We start from the raw sequence: 17,901 nt of genomic DNA, 5'->3' as shown, positions 1-17,901 counted from the left end.
ACAAATTGAAAAGAATATTTTAAAATGTAATACGCCCAAACTTTGCTTTTTTTTTTTAAACAAGGTGTGTAAGTAAAACCAAATGGACAAATACCTTCTGACATATTTAATACCATGCAAGTTTTAAGACATGGTCTTGCTCTGTCACCCAGGCTGCAATGCAGTGACACAATCATGGCCTGCTGCAGCCTGGGCGCAAGTGTTCCTCCCATCCCAGCCTCCTGCATAGGTGGGGACCACATGGGAACACCACCACGCCCTGCTAATTTTTTTTACTTTTTATAGAGACGAGGTCTCGCCAAGTTGCCCAGGTTGGTTTTAGAGTCCTAGGCTGAAACGATCCTCCCCTCTCTCAACCTCCCACAGTGCTGGGATTACAGGACTGAGCCACCATATCCAGACCCATCCAGAAACTGTGGAAATATTTAGGTATTTCTAGAGTTACACTTGGCACTCTAGAGTGGACAGACACCATATGACACGTTATACGGATTTCTAGCAAGAGGCCCAAATACAATTCGAATCCAAATGGATTTGCCTCAAACATTGATTCTCAACACAATTAAGTTATAAGAAAAGGGAAAATAATAGATTAAATATAACAATATTTTTGCAGACAACTAACATAAGAAAACGTTACCAATACATGATCTATGTTTTAAAAATCATCTAAGACCAGGCACAGTGGCTCACACCTGTAATCCCAGCACTTTGGGAGGCCGAGGCGGGCGGGCTGCTTGAACCCAGGAGTTTGAGACCAGCCTGGGCAACAAGGTGAAACCTCATCTCTACAAAAAATGCAAAATTAGCCAGGCGTGGTGGTGCACGTCTGTAGTCCCATCTAGCTGGGTGGCTGAGGTAGGAGAATTGCTTGAGCCCAGGAGGCAGAGATTGAAGTGAGCCAAGATCACACACCACTGCACTCCAGCCTGGGAGACAGAGTGAGACCACCTTGCCTCAAAAAAGTTAAGTAATTAATTAAAAAATAAAACAATAAAAATCATCGAAGTCTTTACAGACATGTCGAAATTCTGAAAGTGGGACAAATTTTGCTCAGAAACCATCAGAATTATAATCCTCATGATGCCACTTCAGCCTGCTACTTGATAAAGAAGAGATTCTGGTTCAGTCCGTAAGTCATTGATTTTCAACAGGGAACACCACTGCATGTGCACTTCACGTCACCCCAAAACTTCAGAGCACCGGGAGGCATTACTGATTCACATATTCCCTATAGTGAAAGCTGTTCATACCACTGCTATTGGGCAACTGAGTATTTCAGCATAAAAATTCCAGTTTCAGGCCAGGTGGGGGCTCACAACTGCAGTCCCAGTACTTGAGTCCAGAAGTCTGAAACCAGCCTGGGCAACACAGGGAGACCCCATCTCTACAAATCATTTTTAAAATTGGCGGGGCATGGTGGTATACACCTGTACGCCTAGCTACTAGGGAAGCTGAGGTGGGAGGACTGCTTGAGCCCAGGAAGTCAAGGCTGCAGTGAGCTGTGATCGCACCACTGCACTCCAGCATGGGCAACAGAGCAAGATCCTGTCTCAAAAAAAAAAAAAGTGTGTGTGTGTGTGTATACGTGAATATATATACATATGTGTGTATACATATATACATATGTGTGTATACATGTATACATATGTGTGTATACATGTATACATATGTGTGTATACATATATACATGTGTGTATACATATATACATATATGTGTATACATATATACACATATGTGTATACATATATGTGTATACACATATATGTGTATACATATATACACATATATGTGTATACATATATGTGTATACACATATATGTGTATACATATATGTGTATACACATATACATATATGTGTATACATATATGTGTATACATATATACATATATGTGTATACATATATGTGTATACATATATACATATATGTGTATACATATATATGTGTATACATATATACATATATGTGTATACATATATATGTGTATACATATATACATATATGTGTATACATATATATGTGTATACATATATACATATATGTGTATACATATATATGTGTATACATATATACATATATGTGTATACATATATGTGTATACATATATACATATGTGTATACATATATGTGTATACATATATACATATATGTGTATACATATATACATATATGTGTATACATATATACATATATGTGTATACATATATACATATATGTGTATACATATATACATATATGTGTATACATATATACATATATGTGTATACATATATGTGTATACATATATACATATATGTGTATACATATATGTGTATACATATATACATATATGTGTATACATATATACATATATGTGTATACATATATACATATATGTGTATACATATATACATATATGTGTATACATATATACATATATGTGTATACATATATATGTGTATACATATATATGTGTATACATATATATGTGTATACATATATATGTGTATACATATATATGTGTATACATATATGTGTATACATATATGTGTATACATATATATGTGTATACATATATATGTGTATACATATATATGTGTATACATATATATGTGTATACATATATGTGTATACATATATATGTGTATACATATATGTGTATACATATATATGTGTATACATATATGTGTATACTTATATACACATGTGTATACTTATATACACATGTGTATACTTATATACACATGTGTATACTTATATATACATATATGTGTATACATGTATACACACATATATGTGTATACATGTATACACACATATGTGTATACATGTATACACACATATATGTGTATACTTATATATACACATATATGTGTATACATATATATACATATGTGTATACATATATACATATGTGTATACATATATATACATATGTGTATACATATATACATATGTGTATACATAGTTTCAATGTGAACTTGTTACTTAAGTTTGATTTTTTTCCCCCTATACCTTCAAAAGCCCCAACCAAATCTCAGCTCCTAAACTTAAGAAAGATGCAGCTATTGTTTAGGAAGTAAGATAAATGCCAACTAGGAAGCAGCAGGTCCAATGACAACTGAATAAAATATTTCAAGTAAAAATCTCATTTGATAGTTATAGCAAACACATAGAATGATTTTTTTGAAAAAACAAATATTGCCATGAGTGAAAGTAGGAAGGTAGAGAAATTAAACATAAACCTGACTTTAGACTTTTCATGTCCATAGACTGCCTGGTGATAAACTGAAGCCTCTATACCCTTTCCCGTAAGACCCTTTCATACCCACTACTTACCTCAGTCTTCCTGACAACCAGTGAGAAGTAAAACTGGCTCTCCTGGGTTGAGCCCCAACTACTGAAAAACACAGAGAGCTAGGAAGCAGGCAAAGAATCTAGAAATTCATAGGAGGAGGAGGATAAAGGTTTGCCCAGACCCTAGTTCCCAAAAATATTCATTCGTTCACTGATATAAAAATACCTGAGTGCCTAGTATGTACGCAGCAGGCACTGTTGTACATACTAAGATACAGCTTTGAACAAAACATAAAATTACTGGCCCTCAGGAAGCTTAAATTCTAGAGTAGAGAGAGACAAATAATAAACAAGATGATGAAGCATATCAGAAGTGTTATGAAGAAAATTAATGCTGTAGGGAGGGATAATGGACAGGGATGAAATTTTAGATACGGCAGTCATGGAGGACCTCATTGAGAAGGCAATATATGAGAAAAGAAGCGAAGGTGGAGAGCAATCCAGGCAGAGCAAACAGCAAGTAAAAGGCTTGACGCTTATTTATAGGGAAAAAAAAAAGGTGGCAAGAGTGGCTGGAATGAAATGGAAAAGGTGGAAAACAGATTAGTTCAGAGATAAACTATATTTGGCCCTTGAACAACATGGAGATTAGGGGGACCAATCTCCCACACAGTAGAAAATCCATGTATAACTTTTAACTCCCCCAAAAATACTGATAGCCTACCGTTGACCGGAAGCCTTACTAATAGCATAAACAGTCGAACACATATTTGTATATGTATTATATTCTTGTAATACATTAGAGAAAAGAAAATGTTATTAAGAAAATCATAAGGAAGAGAAAATACATTTACTAACTCATTAAGTCAAAGTGGCTCATCATAAAGGTCTTCATCATCATCATCTTCACCTTGAGTAGGCTGAGGAGGAGGAGGAGGAGGAAGAGGGATTGTTCTTGCTGTCTCAGGGGTGGCAGAGCTGGTAGAAAACTCACGTATAAGTGGACGCGCACAGTTCAGACCTGTGTTATTCAAGGGTCAAAAGTATATGGAGGGAAGCTGAAGTGCGCAATACAGAGCATGTAGATGGCCTTGTAGAGTTTTTGAGGGACTCTGGCTTTTAATCCAAGTAAAACAGGTGATCACTAGAGGGTTCTGAGAAGAATTAGCTCCTCTGATGACAGCAGATTGTAAGGAGGGCAAAGGCAAGGGTAGATCATGGTTTGGACAAGAATAGTGAGAAGTGGTCAGAGTACAGATATATTTTGAAGGTAGAGCCAAAGAATCTTCTCAGAAATAGAAGTGGGGCATACGAGAAAGAAGAATCAAGGAGGGCCAAGGCTTTTGGCACAAGCAATGGAATGAGAAATTTGCCATCAACCAAGATGAGAGCCTGGGAAAAAATAGATTTGAAGGAGAGATCAGTTCTGTTTTAGCATCACTGAGCTTGAAATGAGCTTGAGTTTTTAAACACTCCAGGAAAGATGCTGAATAGGCAGCTGGATATATGAGTCTAGGATTCAGGAATACACATTACAGCACAGATTTAATATGGTGTTCTTATCTAACCCTGTGTCTTTTTAAGGACATATCTATGTACACAAATTGAAGTGTAATTTCATAAGGCAACTGATTCAATAGAATAGCAGAACAAAAGCAGGGCATTAGGTAGTGCTGCTCTATTCTCTAGATACATTGTTGTCTACCCAGTGAGAAAAGCAGTCTATGGTGAGTGCTCACATGACCGCCCTAAAAACCTGATGTACCTAAAAACATCTAGTACCAACTGCAGACATTCCAGAGACAACTGTACATTTACATTCACACCTCTACCTTTACCACCCTGATTCTCAACCTCAGGCTCTACTACTGATACCAGGTTTTGGCACAGCTGTCCCCAACATCCTCTCACCACATAAGATAATATGACTTATGTGAAACTTAACACCCAACAGCTATGTCAATATGTTTGCTCGATACTGCTGATGTGTTAGTTGACATCTGCCCTCTCAACAACTGAATCTTCCTTATTCCTAGTTTATCAGCTACAAAGCTGACCTGAGGTTGAAATTTTTTTCCAACTTTAAATGGAAAAGTCTCACATTTTATACTCAGTGTATATACTACTTTAGAGATGTATTTTTTAAAAAACACAACATCAATAACCCAAAATACACTGTATCTAATGAAATCTGGGGAACATAAGGCAGGCAGAAAAGGGACGTAAAGATTAATTTTGAGTACATGTGAACTTCTTTTAGTCTTACTGCTCAAGCCTTTTTTTAAATTAACCCAACACAATGTAAACAAGTTTAAAAGAAGTATTTAACATATTTCAGTTATGTTTACACATCAGAATATGGCTATCCCATAGAAACAGGCCTATAATTATAACCTTACGTATAACAGTTCAGAATGACATTGTACAGTTAATAGTAAAAAATATTTGCCAATAGGAAAGACATAGTCCACATTACCAAGGACCAAATACAATCAACCCTTGGCCCTAAGAATCCAGAAACTTTGCAGGTAGAAACAGCAACTTAATGACAAATCGTTTTATAAATAAAACAACATCAAATCCAATACTGGTCCTATTGGTAGAAGTTTTTGTTACACTTTTTTCTTTTTTTTTTTTTTTTTTTTTGAGACAGGGTTTTGCTCGTTGCCCAGGCTGCAGTGCAATGGTGCGGTCTTGGCTCACTGCAACCTCCACCTCCCAGGTTCAAGCGATTCTCCTGCCTCAGCCTCCCGGGTAGCTGGGACTACAGGCATGTGCCACCATGCCCGGCTAATTTTGTATTTTTAGTAGAGACGGGGTTTCTTCATGTTGGTCAGGCTGGTCTCGAACTCCCGACCTCAGGTGACCCGCCCACCTCGATCTCCCAAAGTGCTGGGATTAACAGACCTGAGCCACTGTGCCTGGCCTTGTTCCACTTTTAAATTGAACGCAGTGATTAAAATGCAAAGAGATGGGCCGGACCCAGTGGCTTACCCCTGTAATCCCGGCACTCTGGGAGGCTGAGGTGGGTGGATTGCTTGAGCACAGGAATAAGATGCCAGCCTGGGTAACAAGGTAAAACCCCGTCTCTCCAAAAAAAATACAAAAATTTGCCGGGCGTGGTGGTATGCGCCTGTAGTCCCAGCTACCCAGGAGGCTGAGGTAGGCGGATGGCTTGAGCTTAGGAAGTCAAGGCTGCAGTGAGCCATGATTGCAGCACTGCATTCCAGCCTCGCGACCCTGTCTCAAAAAAATAAATAAAATGCAAAGAGGTACAAGGATGGCTAGTCGTCTAGTCAAAAGTAGTAAGGATATGTAGAAAAAGGCAGGACCAAGAAGAAATAATGTCATAAAGACAAACATGTTGATTCATCTAACTTGTGTGTTTCAAGGAAAGAAAATATTTCAAATCAGGTGTTCTTATCCTGAGATCCACTGACCTGAAGCAACCTGGGGTTGAAATGAAGCCCTGATTCCTAAAGGATTCTATGACCTTTAGTGAGGTTTAGTGACCTTCACTGTGAGGTTAAGAACCGTCACAGTGAAGTCTAGTTCATTTTCATCTATAAACCTACATGTACTATAACACCACCTTGTAGTCCAAGTATTCATAGTACACTACTCCCTGCAAAAAAAAAAAAAAAAAAAAAAAAAAAAATGATTTTAAGACTGTTCCAAAGGCATACAAGCAATTAAAAGACAATCACACCCAACATAAAAGCTCACAGATATGTAAAGATTCCATTTATATGAATATCCAGAATAGGTAAATCCACAGACACCAAAAGCAGACTGGCAGTTATCAAGGGTTAGCGGGTAGGGGTAGGGGCAGTAACTGCTTAATGGGTACATAGTTTCCTTTTGGGATGATGAAAATGTTCTGGAACAACACAGAGGTAGTGGTTACACAATGTGAATGCACTAAATGCCAAATGAGTTGTTCACTTGCAAAACGGTGAATTTTTATGTTAAATCAATTTGATCTCAATAAGGAAACTAATAACAAAACTCTTTTGTATCTCCTGTTTAAATTTTTTTAACTGACAATCATACTATATGTTGCCCCTCAATTTGGAGCAGAAAAATCAGTGGAATAAAATGGGACAACACAGACAGAAGATGGCTCGGTATGTTTTCATCCCCTCATCCTCAGGATGGGAGGAAACTAGAACTAAGAGTTGCTAAGTGCCTACTACGTCTGGAGGTCAGAAGGATTCATCTGCTGGGATATTCTTTTTTGCCAGAACAAAGCTAAAATTGAAAACTCAGGATTTCAGCTGGGCACAGCAAATTATGCCTATAATCTCAACACTTTAGGAGGCTGAGGTGGGAGGATCGCTTGAGCCCAGGAGTTCAAGACCATCCTGGGCAACATAGGGAGACCCCCATCTTTACAAATAATAATTTAAAACAATAGCAGGGCATAGTGGTACATGCTAATGGGGAGTCCCAGCTACTGGGGAGGCTAAGATGGCAGGTCACTTGAACCCAGGAGGTTGAGGCTGCAGTGAGCCATGATTGCATCACTGCCCTCTAGCCTGGGTGACAGAGTGAGATCCCATCTTGGGGCGGGGGGGGGGGGGGGGTGGGGGGAATGATATATACGATTTAATTTTAAAACTCACGATTTCTTGGAAATCAATTCCTAGGACTCACAGGTTCATACACCTAAACTTTCCATATTCTTGGGCTGTACCCAGAGGGATAAATAAAAGAAATTGGTACTGAGGGAAAACATACAGCTAAGGTATAGTTAAGGCTTAGCTATTGTTCCACACAAAGTTTAAACTTAGTAATCATTCAAAATTTCCCTTATAAGACCAAATGTCAAAGTAAGCAGCCCATCCAAATAATTTAATAAAAATCAAACATCTAATCTACTCAAAAAAAAAATACTGAAGACTCAAGTCACTGCTTTTGTGAATTACATCACAATTAACTCACAAGGTCAAGAACTGAAGAAAAACTCTGCTCTCCTATGTCTCTGTCCTTTAACAGCATTTCCTGAGGAAAATGTCACAATACATACGAACCATAACTTGAAGTATGGAATCAGCTGGCTACATGTAATCAGTTCCATAAAGTTTGCAAACATTTACTACATGACATTCATGTTAAATTAACACCAGTATTTTCAAGGTCAATATGTTTGTTCAACTTCTTGGAGTCACACATTTTTGTGGTATTTTTAACATCTGACTAAAGCTTCTATCATCACAAGATGCTCACACTGTTTACAAATACTTGGAAACAGCAGCTGGTGTTCCTCAGTTACATCTTGTTACAATAAACAGAGTAGCAGTTTTAAAGTCCAGGTATATATTCCACTGCCCCCAGTAATGGAGAGACATGAACACAATTAATTGTGGGCAATTTAGTACAAAGTTACGACAAGATCACAAATACACAAATTTTTATGTATGCCTACTTGAAAGTACAGCTATCGTGCTGAATGAATTAAATGCTAGTGACTTTGCGCATACACACACACACATTTTTGCATGTGCGTGGAGACACAGTCTCACTATGTTACCCAAGCTGGAGTGCAAGTGCTATTCACAGACCGATCATGGCATACTACAGCCTCAAACTCCTGGTCTCAAGCAAGTGGCTAAGACCACAAACGTGTGTCAGCGCACCCAGCTCTTTTCATATCATTTTTACTACCTTTTCCCATCCCATGCAAAAAATGCAGAATACAGAAACTTACCCACACAAGCATTGAGGAAGAGCCAATCAGTCTTTTTCATCCTGTTTTTAATTTGCTTTAGTTTTTTAAAGTCTACTTCAAGTTCCTCCTTGCTTCCCACAGCACCAGCCAATTCAATCCTCTGAAAATCCATTTTCACTTCAGAGTCCCGCTTCGTAGCAGGAGGTGATCTCCTTTGGCTATTACCACTACTGCAACTTCCCCTCCATCGAGCTCTGTCTTGCTCATTTATTATTGAAGAAGCCTCTTCAGTCTCTGCCAATTCTATTGCTTCAATGTTATTAGGTCTGGGATGATCACAAACAACACATCTTTTAGCCTTGGCCCAGTTTTCATATGTGCAAACAGAGCAAGTCCAGTGCTGTGTCCTAGTGTTCAGTTTATTTCTATCATTGTATTCCTCACAAGGATCAACAGAAAAAGCAACTGGTCTTGAGCCAGATCCTGAGGACTGAGGAGATTCTGTAGGACTCCTGGTCCTACGTTGGGATAAGCACTGGGTACATCTGATTGCTCTTGGCCAGTTCAAATATGTACACATGTGGCATGACCACTTATTTGCATTTTCCATGCTATATGAAGATTTCACCCTTGGTCTTGCACTAGAGTCTGGACATATCAAAGGACTACTTCCTCCTTCGGTGCTGGAAGGATCCCAATCTCTACCAACATCACTTGAACCACTTTTAAATGGATCTTCTGTAATAATTGTTCCACTAGGTCTTTGGGCACGACACATAGTACACTTGATTGCAGATGGCCAGTTTTCATACGTACAATATTCACAAGCCCACTTAATTCCACGTTCTGACATTGTGCACTTCTTGAAGTGAGCTGTGTCAGGCAGGAAGCTATAAATAATTAGGACATGGTTATTAAAATAACTACATTCCACCTCCAAAAATACGCTGCCCAAAAAGCAAGTCCTTCAACCTACAAAATATAAATTTCTCAAAAGATGCATGTAACATTTCGACATTGAATTATCCTAATTTTCTTTTTTGATTTCCATAGAAACACTGGAGATAAATTCTCTAAGAAAAAATCTTAGACCCTGGGATTTAATAAAATTGAACTTTGGAATGCAAAAGAGATAGGCAGGAGATATAACGAGGTTTGATCTAAGAAGGATGAGATTAACGGGAAGCCACTAATAGAAATGTTTAATTTCAGGGAGGCCATCACATCAATTTAGAAAAGTAACCAATAGTTTAAAGAGACAAAGGTAGAGGAAACACCACAAACTAAAAAATAGCTTAAACACATAACCATTCTCAAATTATGAACACAGATTATGATTCATGAATTCAGAAGATCAAACAACGTCTATTTTATCATTCTCGCTAAGGGAGAAAAGCAACTTAAAATGCTAATTACCCACTGTTCTTAATTAGCACAGGTAGTAAAGAAACATGTTGAGAAGTAATGGCTACAATTAACAAAGTAACATTATGAAATAGGTAGTTCCTTGATAATCTGTAGCCTCAAAATCTAGTTCTATCTGGAGTAAAAAAAAGAAAACTGTACTGGGGAAAATTAAATCTGTAGAAGGTCACTGAAATAACTAGTAGCATAATCATTCCAATGTAATTGTGAATGTTCATAATTAAAATATTTTAAATTTTGAATATTTAAAATATACTCAAAATCTAATTCATGGCCGGGGGCAGTAGCTCAAGCCTATAATCCCAGCATTTTGGGAGGCTGAGGCGGGTAGATCACAAGGTCAGGAGTTCAAGACCAGCCTGGCCAAGATGGTGAAACCCCGTCTCTATAAAAATACAAAAATTAGCCGTGCATGGTGGTAGGTGCCTGTAATCCCAGCTACTCAGGAGGCTAAGGCAGAGAACTGCTTGAACCCGGCAGGCAGAGGTTGCAGTGAGCTAAGATCGCACCACTGCACTCTAGCCTGGGTGACAGAGGGAGACTCCATCCCCTGCCCCCAAAAAAATCCAATTCATATTTAAAAGATTCACACTACTTAAAAGATTTCTAGGATTCAACAATAGGCTAACACTACACTATAATGAAGAAAGACTTCATAATTTAATGGCAACTAATTCATAAATGAAGCAACTTACATAACAAATTTAATGTTTTTTTTTTTTTTTAATGGCTTGAATTTAGACACTGGCCACTTTTCCTAAATACTTTTATCAACTCAGTATCATCCCAACACCTATTTTTCACCAGGAAAGAGAAATCCTAGGCAGAGTATAGAAGCTTTGCTCTCTCTTTCTCAGGGATTTTTCCTGAATCTAGAGGGTTAAATCTTTTTTTTGTTGGTTTGTTTTTTTGTTGTTGTTGTTTTCGTTTTTGTGTTTTTGAGATGGAGTCTTGCTATGTTTTGCCCAGGCTGGAATGCAGTGGAGTGGTGCAATCTAAGCTCACTGCAACCTCCGCCTCCCAGGTTCAAGCGATTCTCCTGCCTCAGCCTCCCAAGTAGCCGAGATTACGGTGCATGCCACCATGCCCGGCTAATTTTTGTATTTTTAGTAGAGATGGGGTTTCAGCATCTTGGCCGGGCGTCTCTTGAACTCCTGACCTCGTGATCCACCCGCCTCGACCTCCCAAAGTGCTAGGATTACAGGCATGAATCACCGCGCCTGGCCTAAATCTTTCACTTTTGAAGTATACTGTATTATGTTCCCGCCTGCCAAGTCCATACACCATTTATAGTGTGAATTCTGCTAAGAAGAAAAAAAATCACTATAAGAAAGTATACTACTTAATAGCTAAAATAAAAACCACACTTACTAAGATTTTAGTTCCCACGCTATAACCTCCACCTTGCACATGATTAGAATAAAAGTACGGTTTGCAAATCAGATCAAAGACAAGATTCCGTCTTCATGCTGGCTCAGAATTCTGACTTCCTCAGGAGATAGTGCAAAACGTGATAAGTGGTTCTGTCTGACTGTGAATAGCTATTCCTGTAAAGGAGACCAAAACTGAATTTCACTTGAAGCCTGCTACTTTAGCTAAAAGATTTTTAAGGCTTTATTTTTATCAATTCTCTATTTTAACCCTACTCACTTATTTTAACAATGGACAACTATATTTAGAATTTTAATTTAACAAAACAATAAAATTGGCTAATCAACTGGGCTGGTCAGCCAAATTAAACATGGATGAGACATTTTTCTATATAACCTTAACCCTGTGCTGTGTACACAGGTCTAATATTACTATTAATTTGGCAGTGCTAAGTTAATTCCTACCTGTATTACTCTATTACTAAAAGGGAAAAGATGATAAAATCCAAAAAAGTAGAAAAAGCAAAATAATTGCTTATATTTAGCTATGAAACCACCTTCAGCAACTGCATTTTTTCCCTGATCCAAGTAATATAAAATTATCTTGTTTAAATTTTTAAATTTAGTTTACATAATGATTACTTACAAACTGATAGCAGCCCAAAAATGTGTGGAAGAGCAGAGAACTATAATGATATAACCATCCAGAAAGTAGACAATACAGATTTAATGGCAATTTTCATACCCTTTAGGCAGATTCTTTTAGTTTCTCGGGAATGAAATATAAGTTACTTGCTCATGCTACTGGAAATTAAAATGAGCATGTAGAAACTTATTAACAAGATAAATGCCATAATGAACATATATCCAGGGCTACTCTAAGTAATTTCAATATATCTTTTAAAATATTCACATTCAAAATCCATACTTGTTTTGATAAGTCTTACTATGTTTGTAGGTGCAACTAAACAGCCCGTAACCTTATGTTATCTTAGCTAATCTTCATGTAACTAACATGCTGGCATAATATATTTAAATGTCCAGGCTGATTTAAAAAACAAACAAAAAACTGCCATAAAAAATAATCACTGTCATAAATGCCTGGTAAAATAATGGACAGACAGCTGCCTAATTAGCCCACCAACCTCTGAAAATCCAGGTAACTAAGCAATACCAAAACCAAGCTCAAGAGTTTTGAGATGTGCCTTATATTAGATAATAAGCACAGTGGCTCAAGTCTTTAATCCCAGCACTTTGGGAGAATGAGGTGGGAGGATCACTTGAGTCCAGGATTCAAGACCAACCTGGGCAACATAGCAAGACTCCATCACTACAAAAAAGGGAAAAAAAAAAACCAAAACACGATTTTTGTTGTTGTTGAGACAGTCTCACTTTGCCACCCAAGCTGGAGTGCAGTGGCACAATCTTGGCTCACTGCAGCCTCCACTCCCAGGTTCAAGTGAATCTCCTGCCTCAGCCTCCAGAGTAGCTGGGACTACAGGCGCATCCCACCATGCCCAGCCAATTTTTTTATTTTTAGTAGAGACGGAGTTTCACCGTGTTGGCCAGGCTGGTCTCAAACTCCTGGCCGCAAGTGATCCACCTGCCTCAGCGTCCCAAAGAGCTGGCATTACAGGCGTGAGCCACTATGCCCGACCAAAAAAAAAACCTTTTTTTAATTAGCCAGGTGCAGTCGCCTGTGCCTATAGTCCCAGCTACTCAGGAGGCCAAGGAAGGAGTATCATTTGAGTATAGGAGTTCAAGACTACAGTGAGTTATGATTGTGCTACTGTGCTACTGTGCTTCAGCCTGGGATGACAGAGCAAGGCTGTCTCAAGGAAAAAAAAAAAAAAAAAAAAACGTAATGACGTACAGTGTTCACTCTGAGAGAACTTGAAACATTGCAGGAATGTTGTTTAGTAACTGCAAGGTAAAATTCATTGAAGAGTGGCTAGGTGCTCAAGCCTGTAATCCCAGCACAGGAGGCCTAGGTAGGTGGATTGCTTGAATCCAAGAGTTCGAGACCAGCCTGGGCAACATGGCAAAACCCCATCTCTTCAAAAAATACAAAAATTAGCCCAGGGTGGTGGCACATGCCTGTAGTCCCAGCTACTCAGGAGGCTGAGGCAGGAGGATCGCTTCAGCCCAGGGGACTTGAGGCTGCAGTGAGCCATGATCACACCATTGCACTGAGAGTGAGACTTTGTCTCAAAAAAAAAAAAAGAAAAGAAAAGAAAAAATTCATTGAAGATTATCTGAGACAGCCATTTCTACCTGTGGTAATTAGTAAACAGCACTGAACAGTAAGGATAACATCAACTGAACTATGTGTTTTTTTGCAGTATTACGAAGAAATTAACAGAGTACACTTTTTCCAGATGTCAAAACATTCCAAAAAGTACATAAAATTATTTCCAAAGTAGCCAGCTCTAAAAGTTAATACTCTACCTTGAAATAAAACTTACTAAGTATCACTTTAAGTATTAAATATATTTATACACCCAAGTAAATTTAGTTTACAAGTTTAATTTTGCATGCAAAGCAGATTTGCAAATTCTATCCAAGGACTCAAACTTCAATTAATTGGTAAAATAAAACCACAATAAAATCAACATAATCTGGGCCTTCTTTAAGGAGAACGGGACAAAACTGCTCCTCTTAAGACAAATATTCCTTGGTTCAAATGCAATACCAACAGTTCCCATCCTGTGGACCAAGGAGACCAGGAATCCATTTGTGCATTAAGCTCTGCCTGTAGAATGAATAATGTCTTTAAATATATCAACCATTTACTACTACTAAATTGACAAGTAGTAAATTCGTAACTGTTTTTAATTACATACTTTCCAATTCAGATAATAAAAGTGCACAAATATTATGGTATATGTACTAATAGCAGGCGGGGGAAAGGGACTTACATAATGGAACATTTTTTATACTGTCATGTTTAATAATTTGTGAAGCATTACTAAACACTGTACAAGAATTATATTTATATTGAAGTCAATTCCTCAAAATTGTAGCTACACTACAAATTTCCCCAACCACCTACTAAACAATCATAGATAACTGAAGAAATGAAATAATTCTCGGCGGGGCGCAATGGCTGATGCCTATAATCCCAGCACTTTGGGAGGCCGAGGCGGGTGGATCACTTGAGGTCAGGAGTTCAAGACCAGCCTGGCCAACATGGCGAAACCCCGTCTCTACCAAAAACACAAAACTTGCTGGGCGTGGTGGCAGGTGCCTATAATCCCAGCTACTCAGGAGGCTGAGGCAAGATAATCGCTTGAACCCGGGAGGTGGAGGTTGCCGCGACTGCTGCACTGCACTCCAGTCTGGGCAACAAGAGCGAAACTCCATCTCAAAAAAAAAAAAAAAAAAAAAAAACACACACACACACAAATAATTCTCTTCAAGTGCAAACTCAGGAAACAAACTGAGATAAGCTCAATTGTCAGTAGTTTCAAATGATGAGAAGTTATACTACTCAGCTACTCAGGAGGCTGAGGCAGGAGAATTGCTTGAACCTGGGAGGTGTAGGTTGTAGTAAGCAGAGATTGCGCCACCGCACTCCGGCCCGGGCGGCCGAGTGAGACTCTGTCTCAAACAACAACAACAACAAAAAGCAGCCTTAAAGATTTTTATTAGCTTTATTAATACAAATTTATACTTACTAATATAAATAATTATTAGCTTATTAATATAAATCTGCGGATATTTACAAATGCTCAGAGAACATCTTAGGGATATAAAGACGAAAGCTAAAACTAAAACGGATTTTCCAAGCATGCTAAATTTTCAGGCTCTTAAAATATTACAAAGCAATTTTGAACTATAAAATTTCTGTAAATAAAAAACTTCAAACTACTTAACTCTTAAGCCAAAATATCGCACATACTCATCTCTTTTCTCATCAGTATATTCTTTCATCACTGTCTTCTTTGCAATAGTCAACAGGAAAACAACCGGTCTAGACCAGGACCGTGAAGATCGATGATATGGTAAACCCTTTATCTACAAATCTAACCTCATTTCAGGGCTCCACCAGGTTATCAAATCCTCCATTAAACCCCTTATTTTCTTCTCACAACAAACTCCTATCTTGACTTCTCCAGTTTCCATTAATGACACTATTAATACCTCTGCACCCAGCAGAGAACTCAGAATCACCTTAAATTCTGCCTTCTCCCCACAGATTCTTTCCAGTGGTTTCTATCTAATTACTGTCTTCTCATTCCCACTGCCATCAATCCTTTTCCAGTTCAGGTCAGAACTACCATAAAAGCCTTCTAAGCATCTTCCCTTTCTAAATCCATCCAGCTGACTGTTCCACAATTCTCTTTCTGAGGCTCTTCTGCAACAGTATAAACTCTCAACTCCTTCCTGTCACAAACACACACACCACACACTCACTCCCAAACATGCCACACACGCCCCTGACTCATGCATGTGTCACCACCACCCAACATACACATGAAGGTACTGCCTTAGATACAGAAGCACAATAGACACCCTCATTTATAGTGAACTCTACCCATCCTTTAAGGCTCAGTTCAAGTCTCATCTTCAAGAAGTTTTCAAATCACTCCAAGTACACTCCAAGCAACCATACTTTTATTGACATTTGGCACTTTATATTTCCTCTTGGTGCTAGTTTTTGGAACGCTAATTCATATATGTTTTTCCTATGTCACTCACATCCTTCTATTTCCATCCCTCCCTTCGATTTCCAGTCAAACAGCCAGGCTTTCAAAAACCTTTGTTCAAAGATTCCAGTGGCACGGAAGGTAGACCAGCACCTCGTGTTTAGTAAAACCCAAGAAGAGGCCATGTTGAATGACTTGATGAAAGAAAGGAGTAGACCTTGTGAGCAATCTCAGAAGAAATTCTAGAGAGGATGGAATCAACTCCATGGCAGCAACTGAACAGGCAGCAAGACCTCAGTAAAAAGTGTCTGCTAGATATAAACTAGGTGTCAAGCCACAGGCACTAGGGCCCACAGTTGGTGGCAGAGCCACAGAACCTGATGGAACCTTGTGGAAGGCAATGGAAGACAATACCATAACCAATGCAGGCAAAATCTGAACCATATGACACCAGGCCTTCCAATAACATGAGGAGAGGGGGCCCCAAGGATGACTGAGGTTGAATTTCTTGCCAAAGAAGTAGAATTCAAATCAAGTTAATTTAAAGAAAGCAAATGTGGTACCTTCTTTCTATCTGAGTTTTTGGACTAAGATTCATGTTTGATACACTCGTTATGTCTTCCTATATCCTTGACCAGATTATAAACTGAGCAAAACCTATTACATGTTTTTCTCTCATTTCATAACACACCAGTTAGGTCCATACTTAAGTATACAACTACATCAGCAAATAGCTAGAATATTACACAGCAAGCCATGACTTCAGCACCTTCACATTCTAGCCCCATTAAAAAATATGTAACATGTAATTGAATCCACGAAATTATTAAACACTTTTGCCTCTGCAACTTCGGCATTTGAAATAAAAAGAACTCTTAGGCAAAATACAACAATCACTAAATTATTTGTTAAATGGCTTAGTCTGAAGCTCTCTGGTTCTATAATCCACAATTAAACATACTGTTCTCACATGGCTTCCAAGACATTCTCCTGGTTTTCCTCCAATCTCAGTAGCTTTTCTTCCTCAAACTTCTTTGTCGGCTTCCTTATCTTTCTGAATTAAAGAGCCAAGTGCCCCAAGCTTTGGTCCTCTTCTCTCTAACCTCTAACTACTTTGGGATCTTAGACAATCCCTGAGCTTTAAATATCATCTACTTCATGATAATTTAAAAATTTGTATCTCCAAGTTGGATCTCTCCCCTAACTCAAGATTTGTAAAACCAGTTGCCCACCTGACATCTCAATTTGAAGGTTTAACAAGTTTCTCACACTTAACATGTCCAAAACTCAATTCGTAATCAGAATTTCCTATTTCTGAGCCTCAGTTTTCCCATCCACAAATTAAAGGGATTAGACTACTAAAAGCCGCAAAATTGTTCAATAAATGTTTGTTCCTTTCGTCACTGCTCTGAAAGTCTACCATCCAGAGCACTGTGGCAACCCATAAGCTGGTTAACTATTCAAATCTTGCTATGACAATGACACAAGTACAAAACTTTTGCAATCA

At 38.3% G+C, this 17,901-nt stretch overlaps 1 protein-coding gene across 4 annotated transcripts in view; it reads right to left on the bottom strand.

Annotated features, from left to right (window-relative positions):
• Window positions 1–17,901, bottom strand: part of ZRANB1 (zinc finger RANBP2-type containing 1) — a 72,708-nt gene that overhangs the window by 37,081 nt on the left and 17,726 nt on the right. For 2 of the 4 annotated variants that reach the window (XM_009459460.5, XM_063781200.1), the window contains exon 2: window positions 8,990–9,840. The exons of 1 other annotated variant lie outside the window; for it this stretch is intronic. In XM_009459460.5, coding sequence (XP_009457735.1) covers window positions 8,990–9,803 — 814 coding nt within the window. In that variant the 5' untranslated portion in view covers window positions 9,804–9,840. Of the gene's footprint in view, window positions 1–8,989; window positions 9,841–11,746; window positions 11,923–17,901 lie in introns of all 4 variants that reach the window. One more of the 4 variants, XM_009459459.5, reaches the window with a different exon arrangement.

Source organism: Pan troglodytes, chromosome 8, assembly GCF_028858775.2.
Source record: "Pan troglodytes isolate AG18354 chromosome 8, NHGRI_mPanTro3-v2.0_pri, whole genome shotgun sequence".
Classification (NCBI taxonomy): Eukaryota; Metazoa; Chordata; class Mammalia; order Primates; family Hominidae; genus Pan; species Pan troglodytes.
The sequence above is the reverse complement of the archived record's forward strand: the minus strand, read 5'-3'. Positions and strand labels throughout refer to the sequence as shown.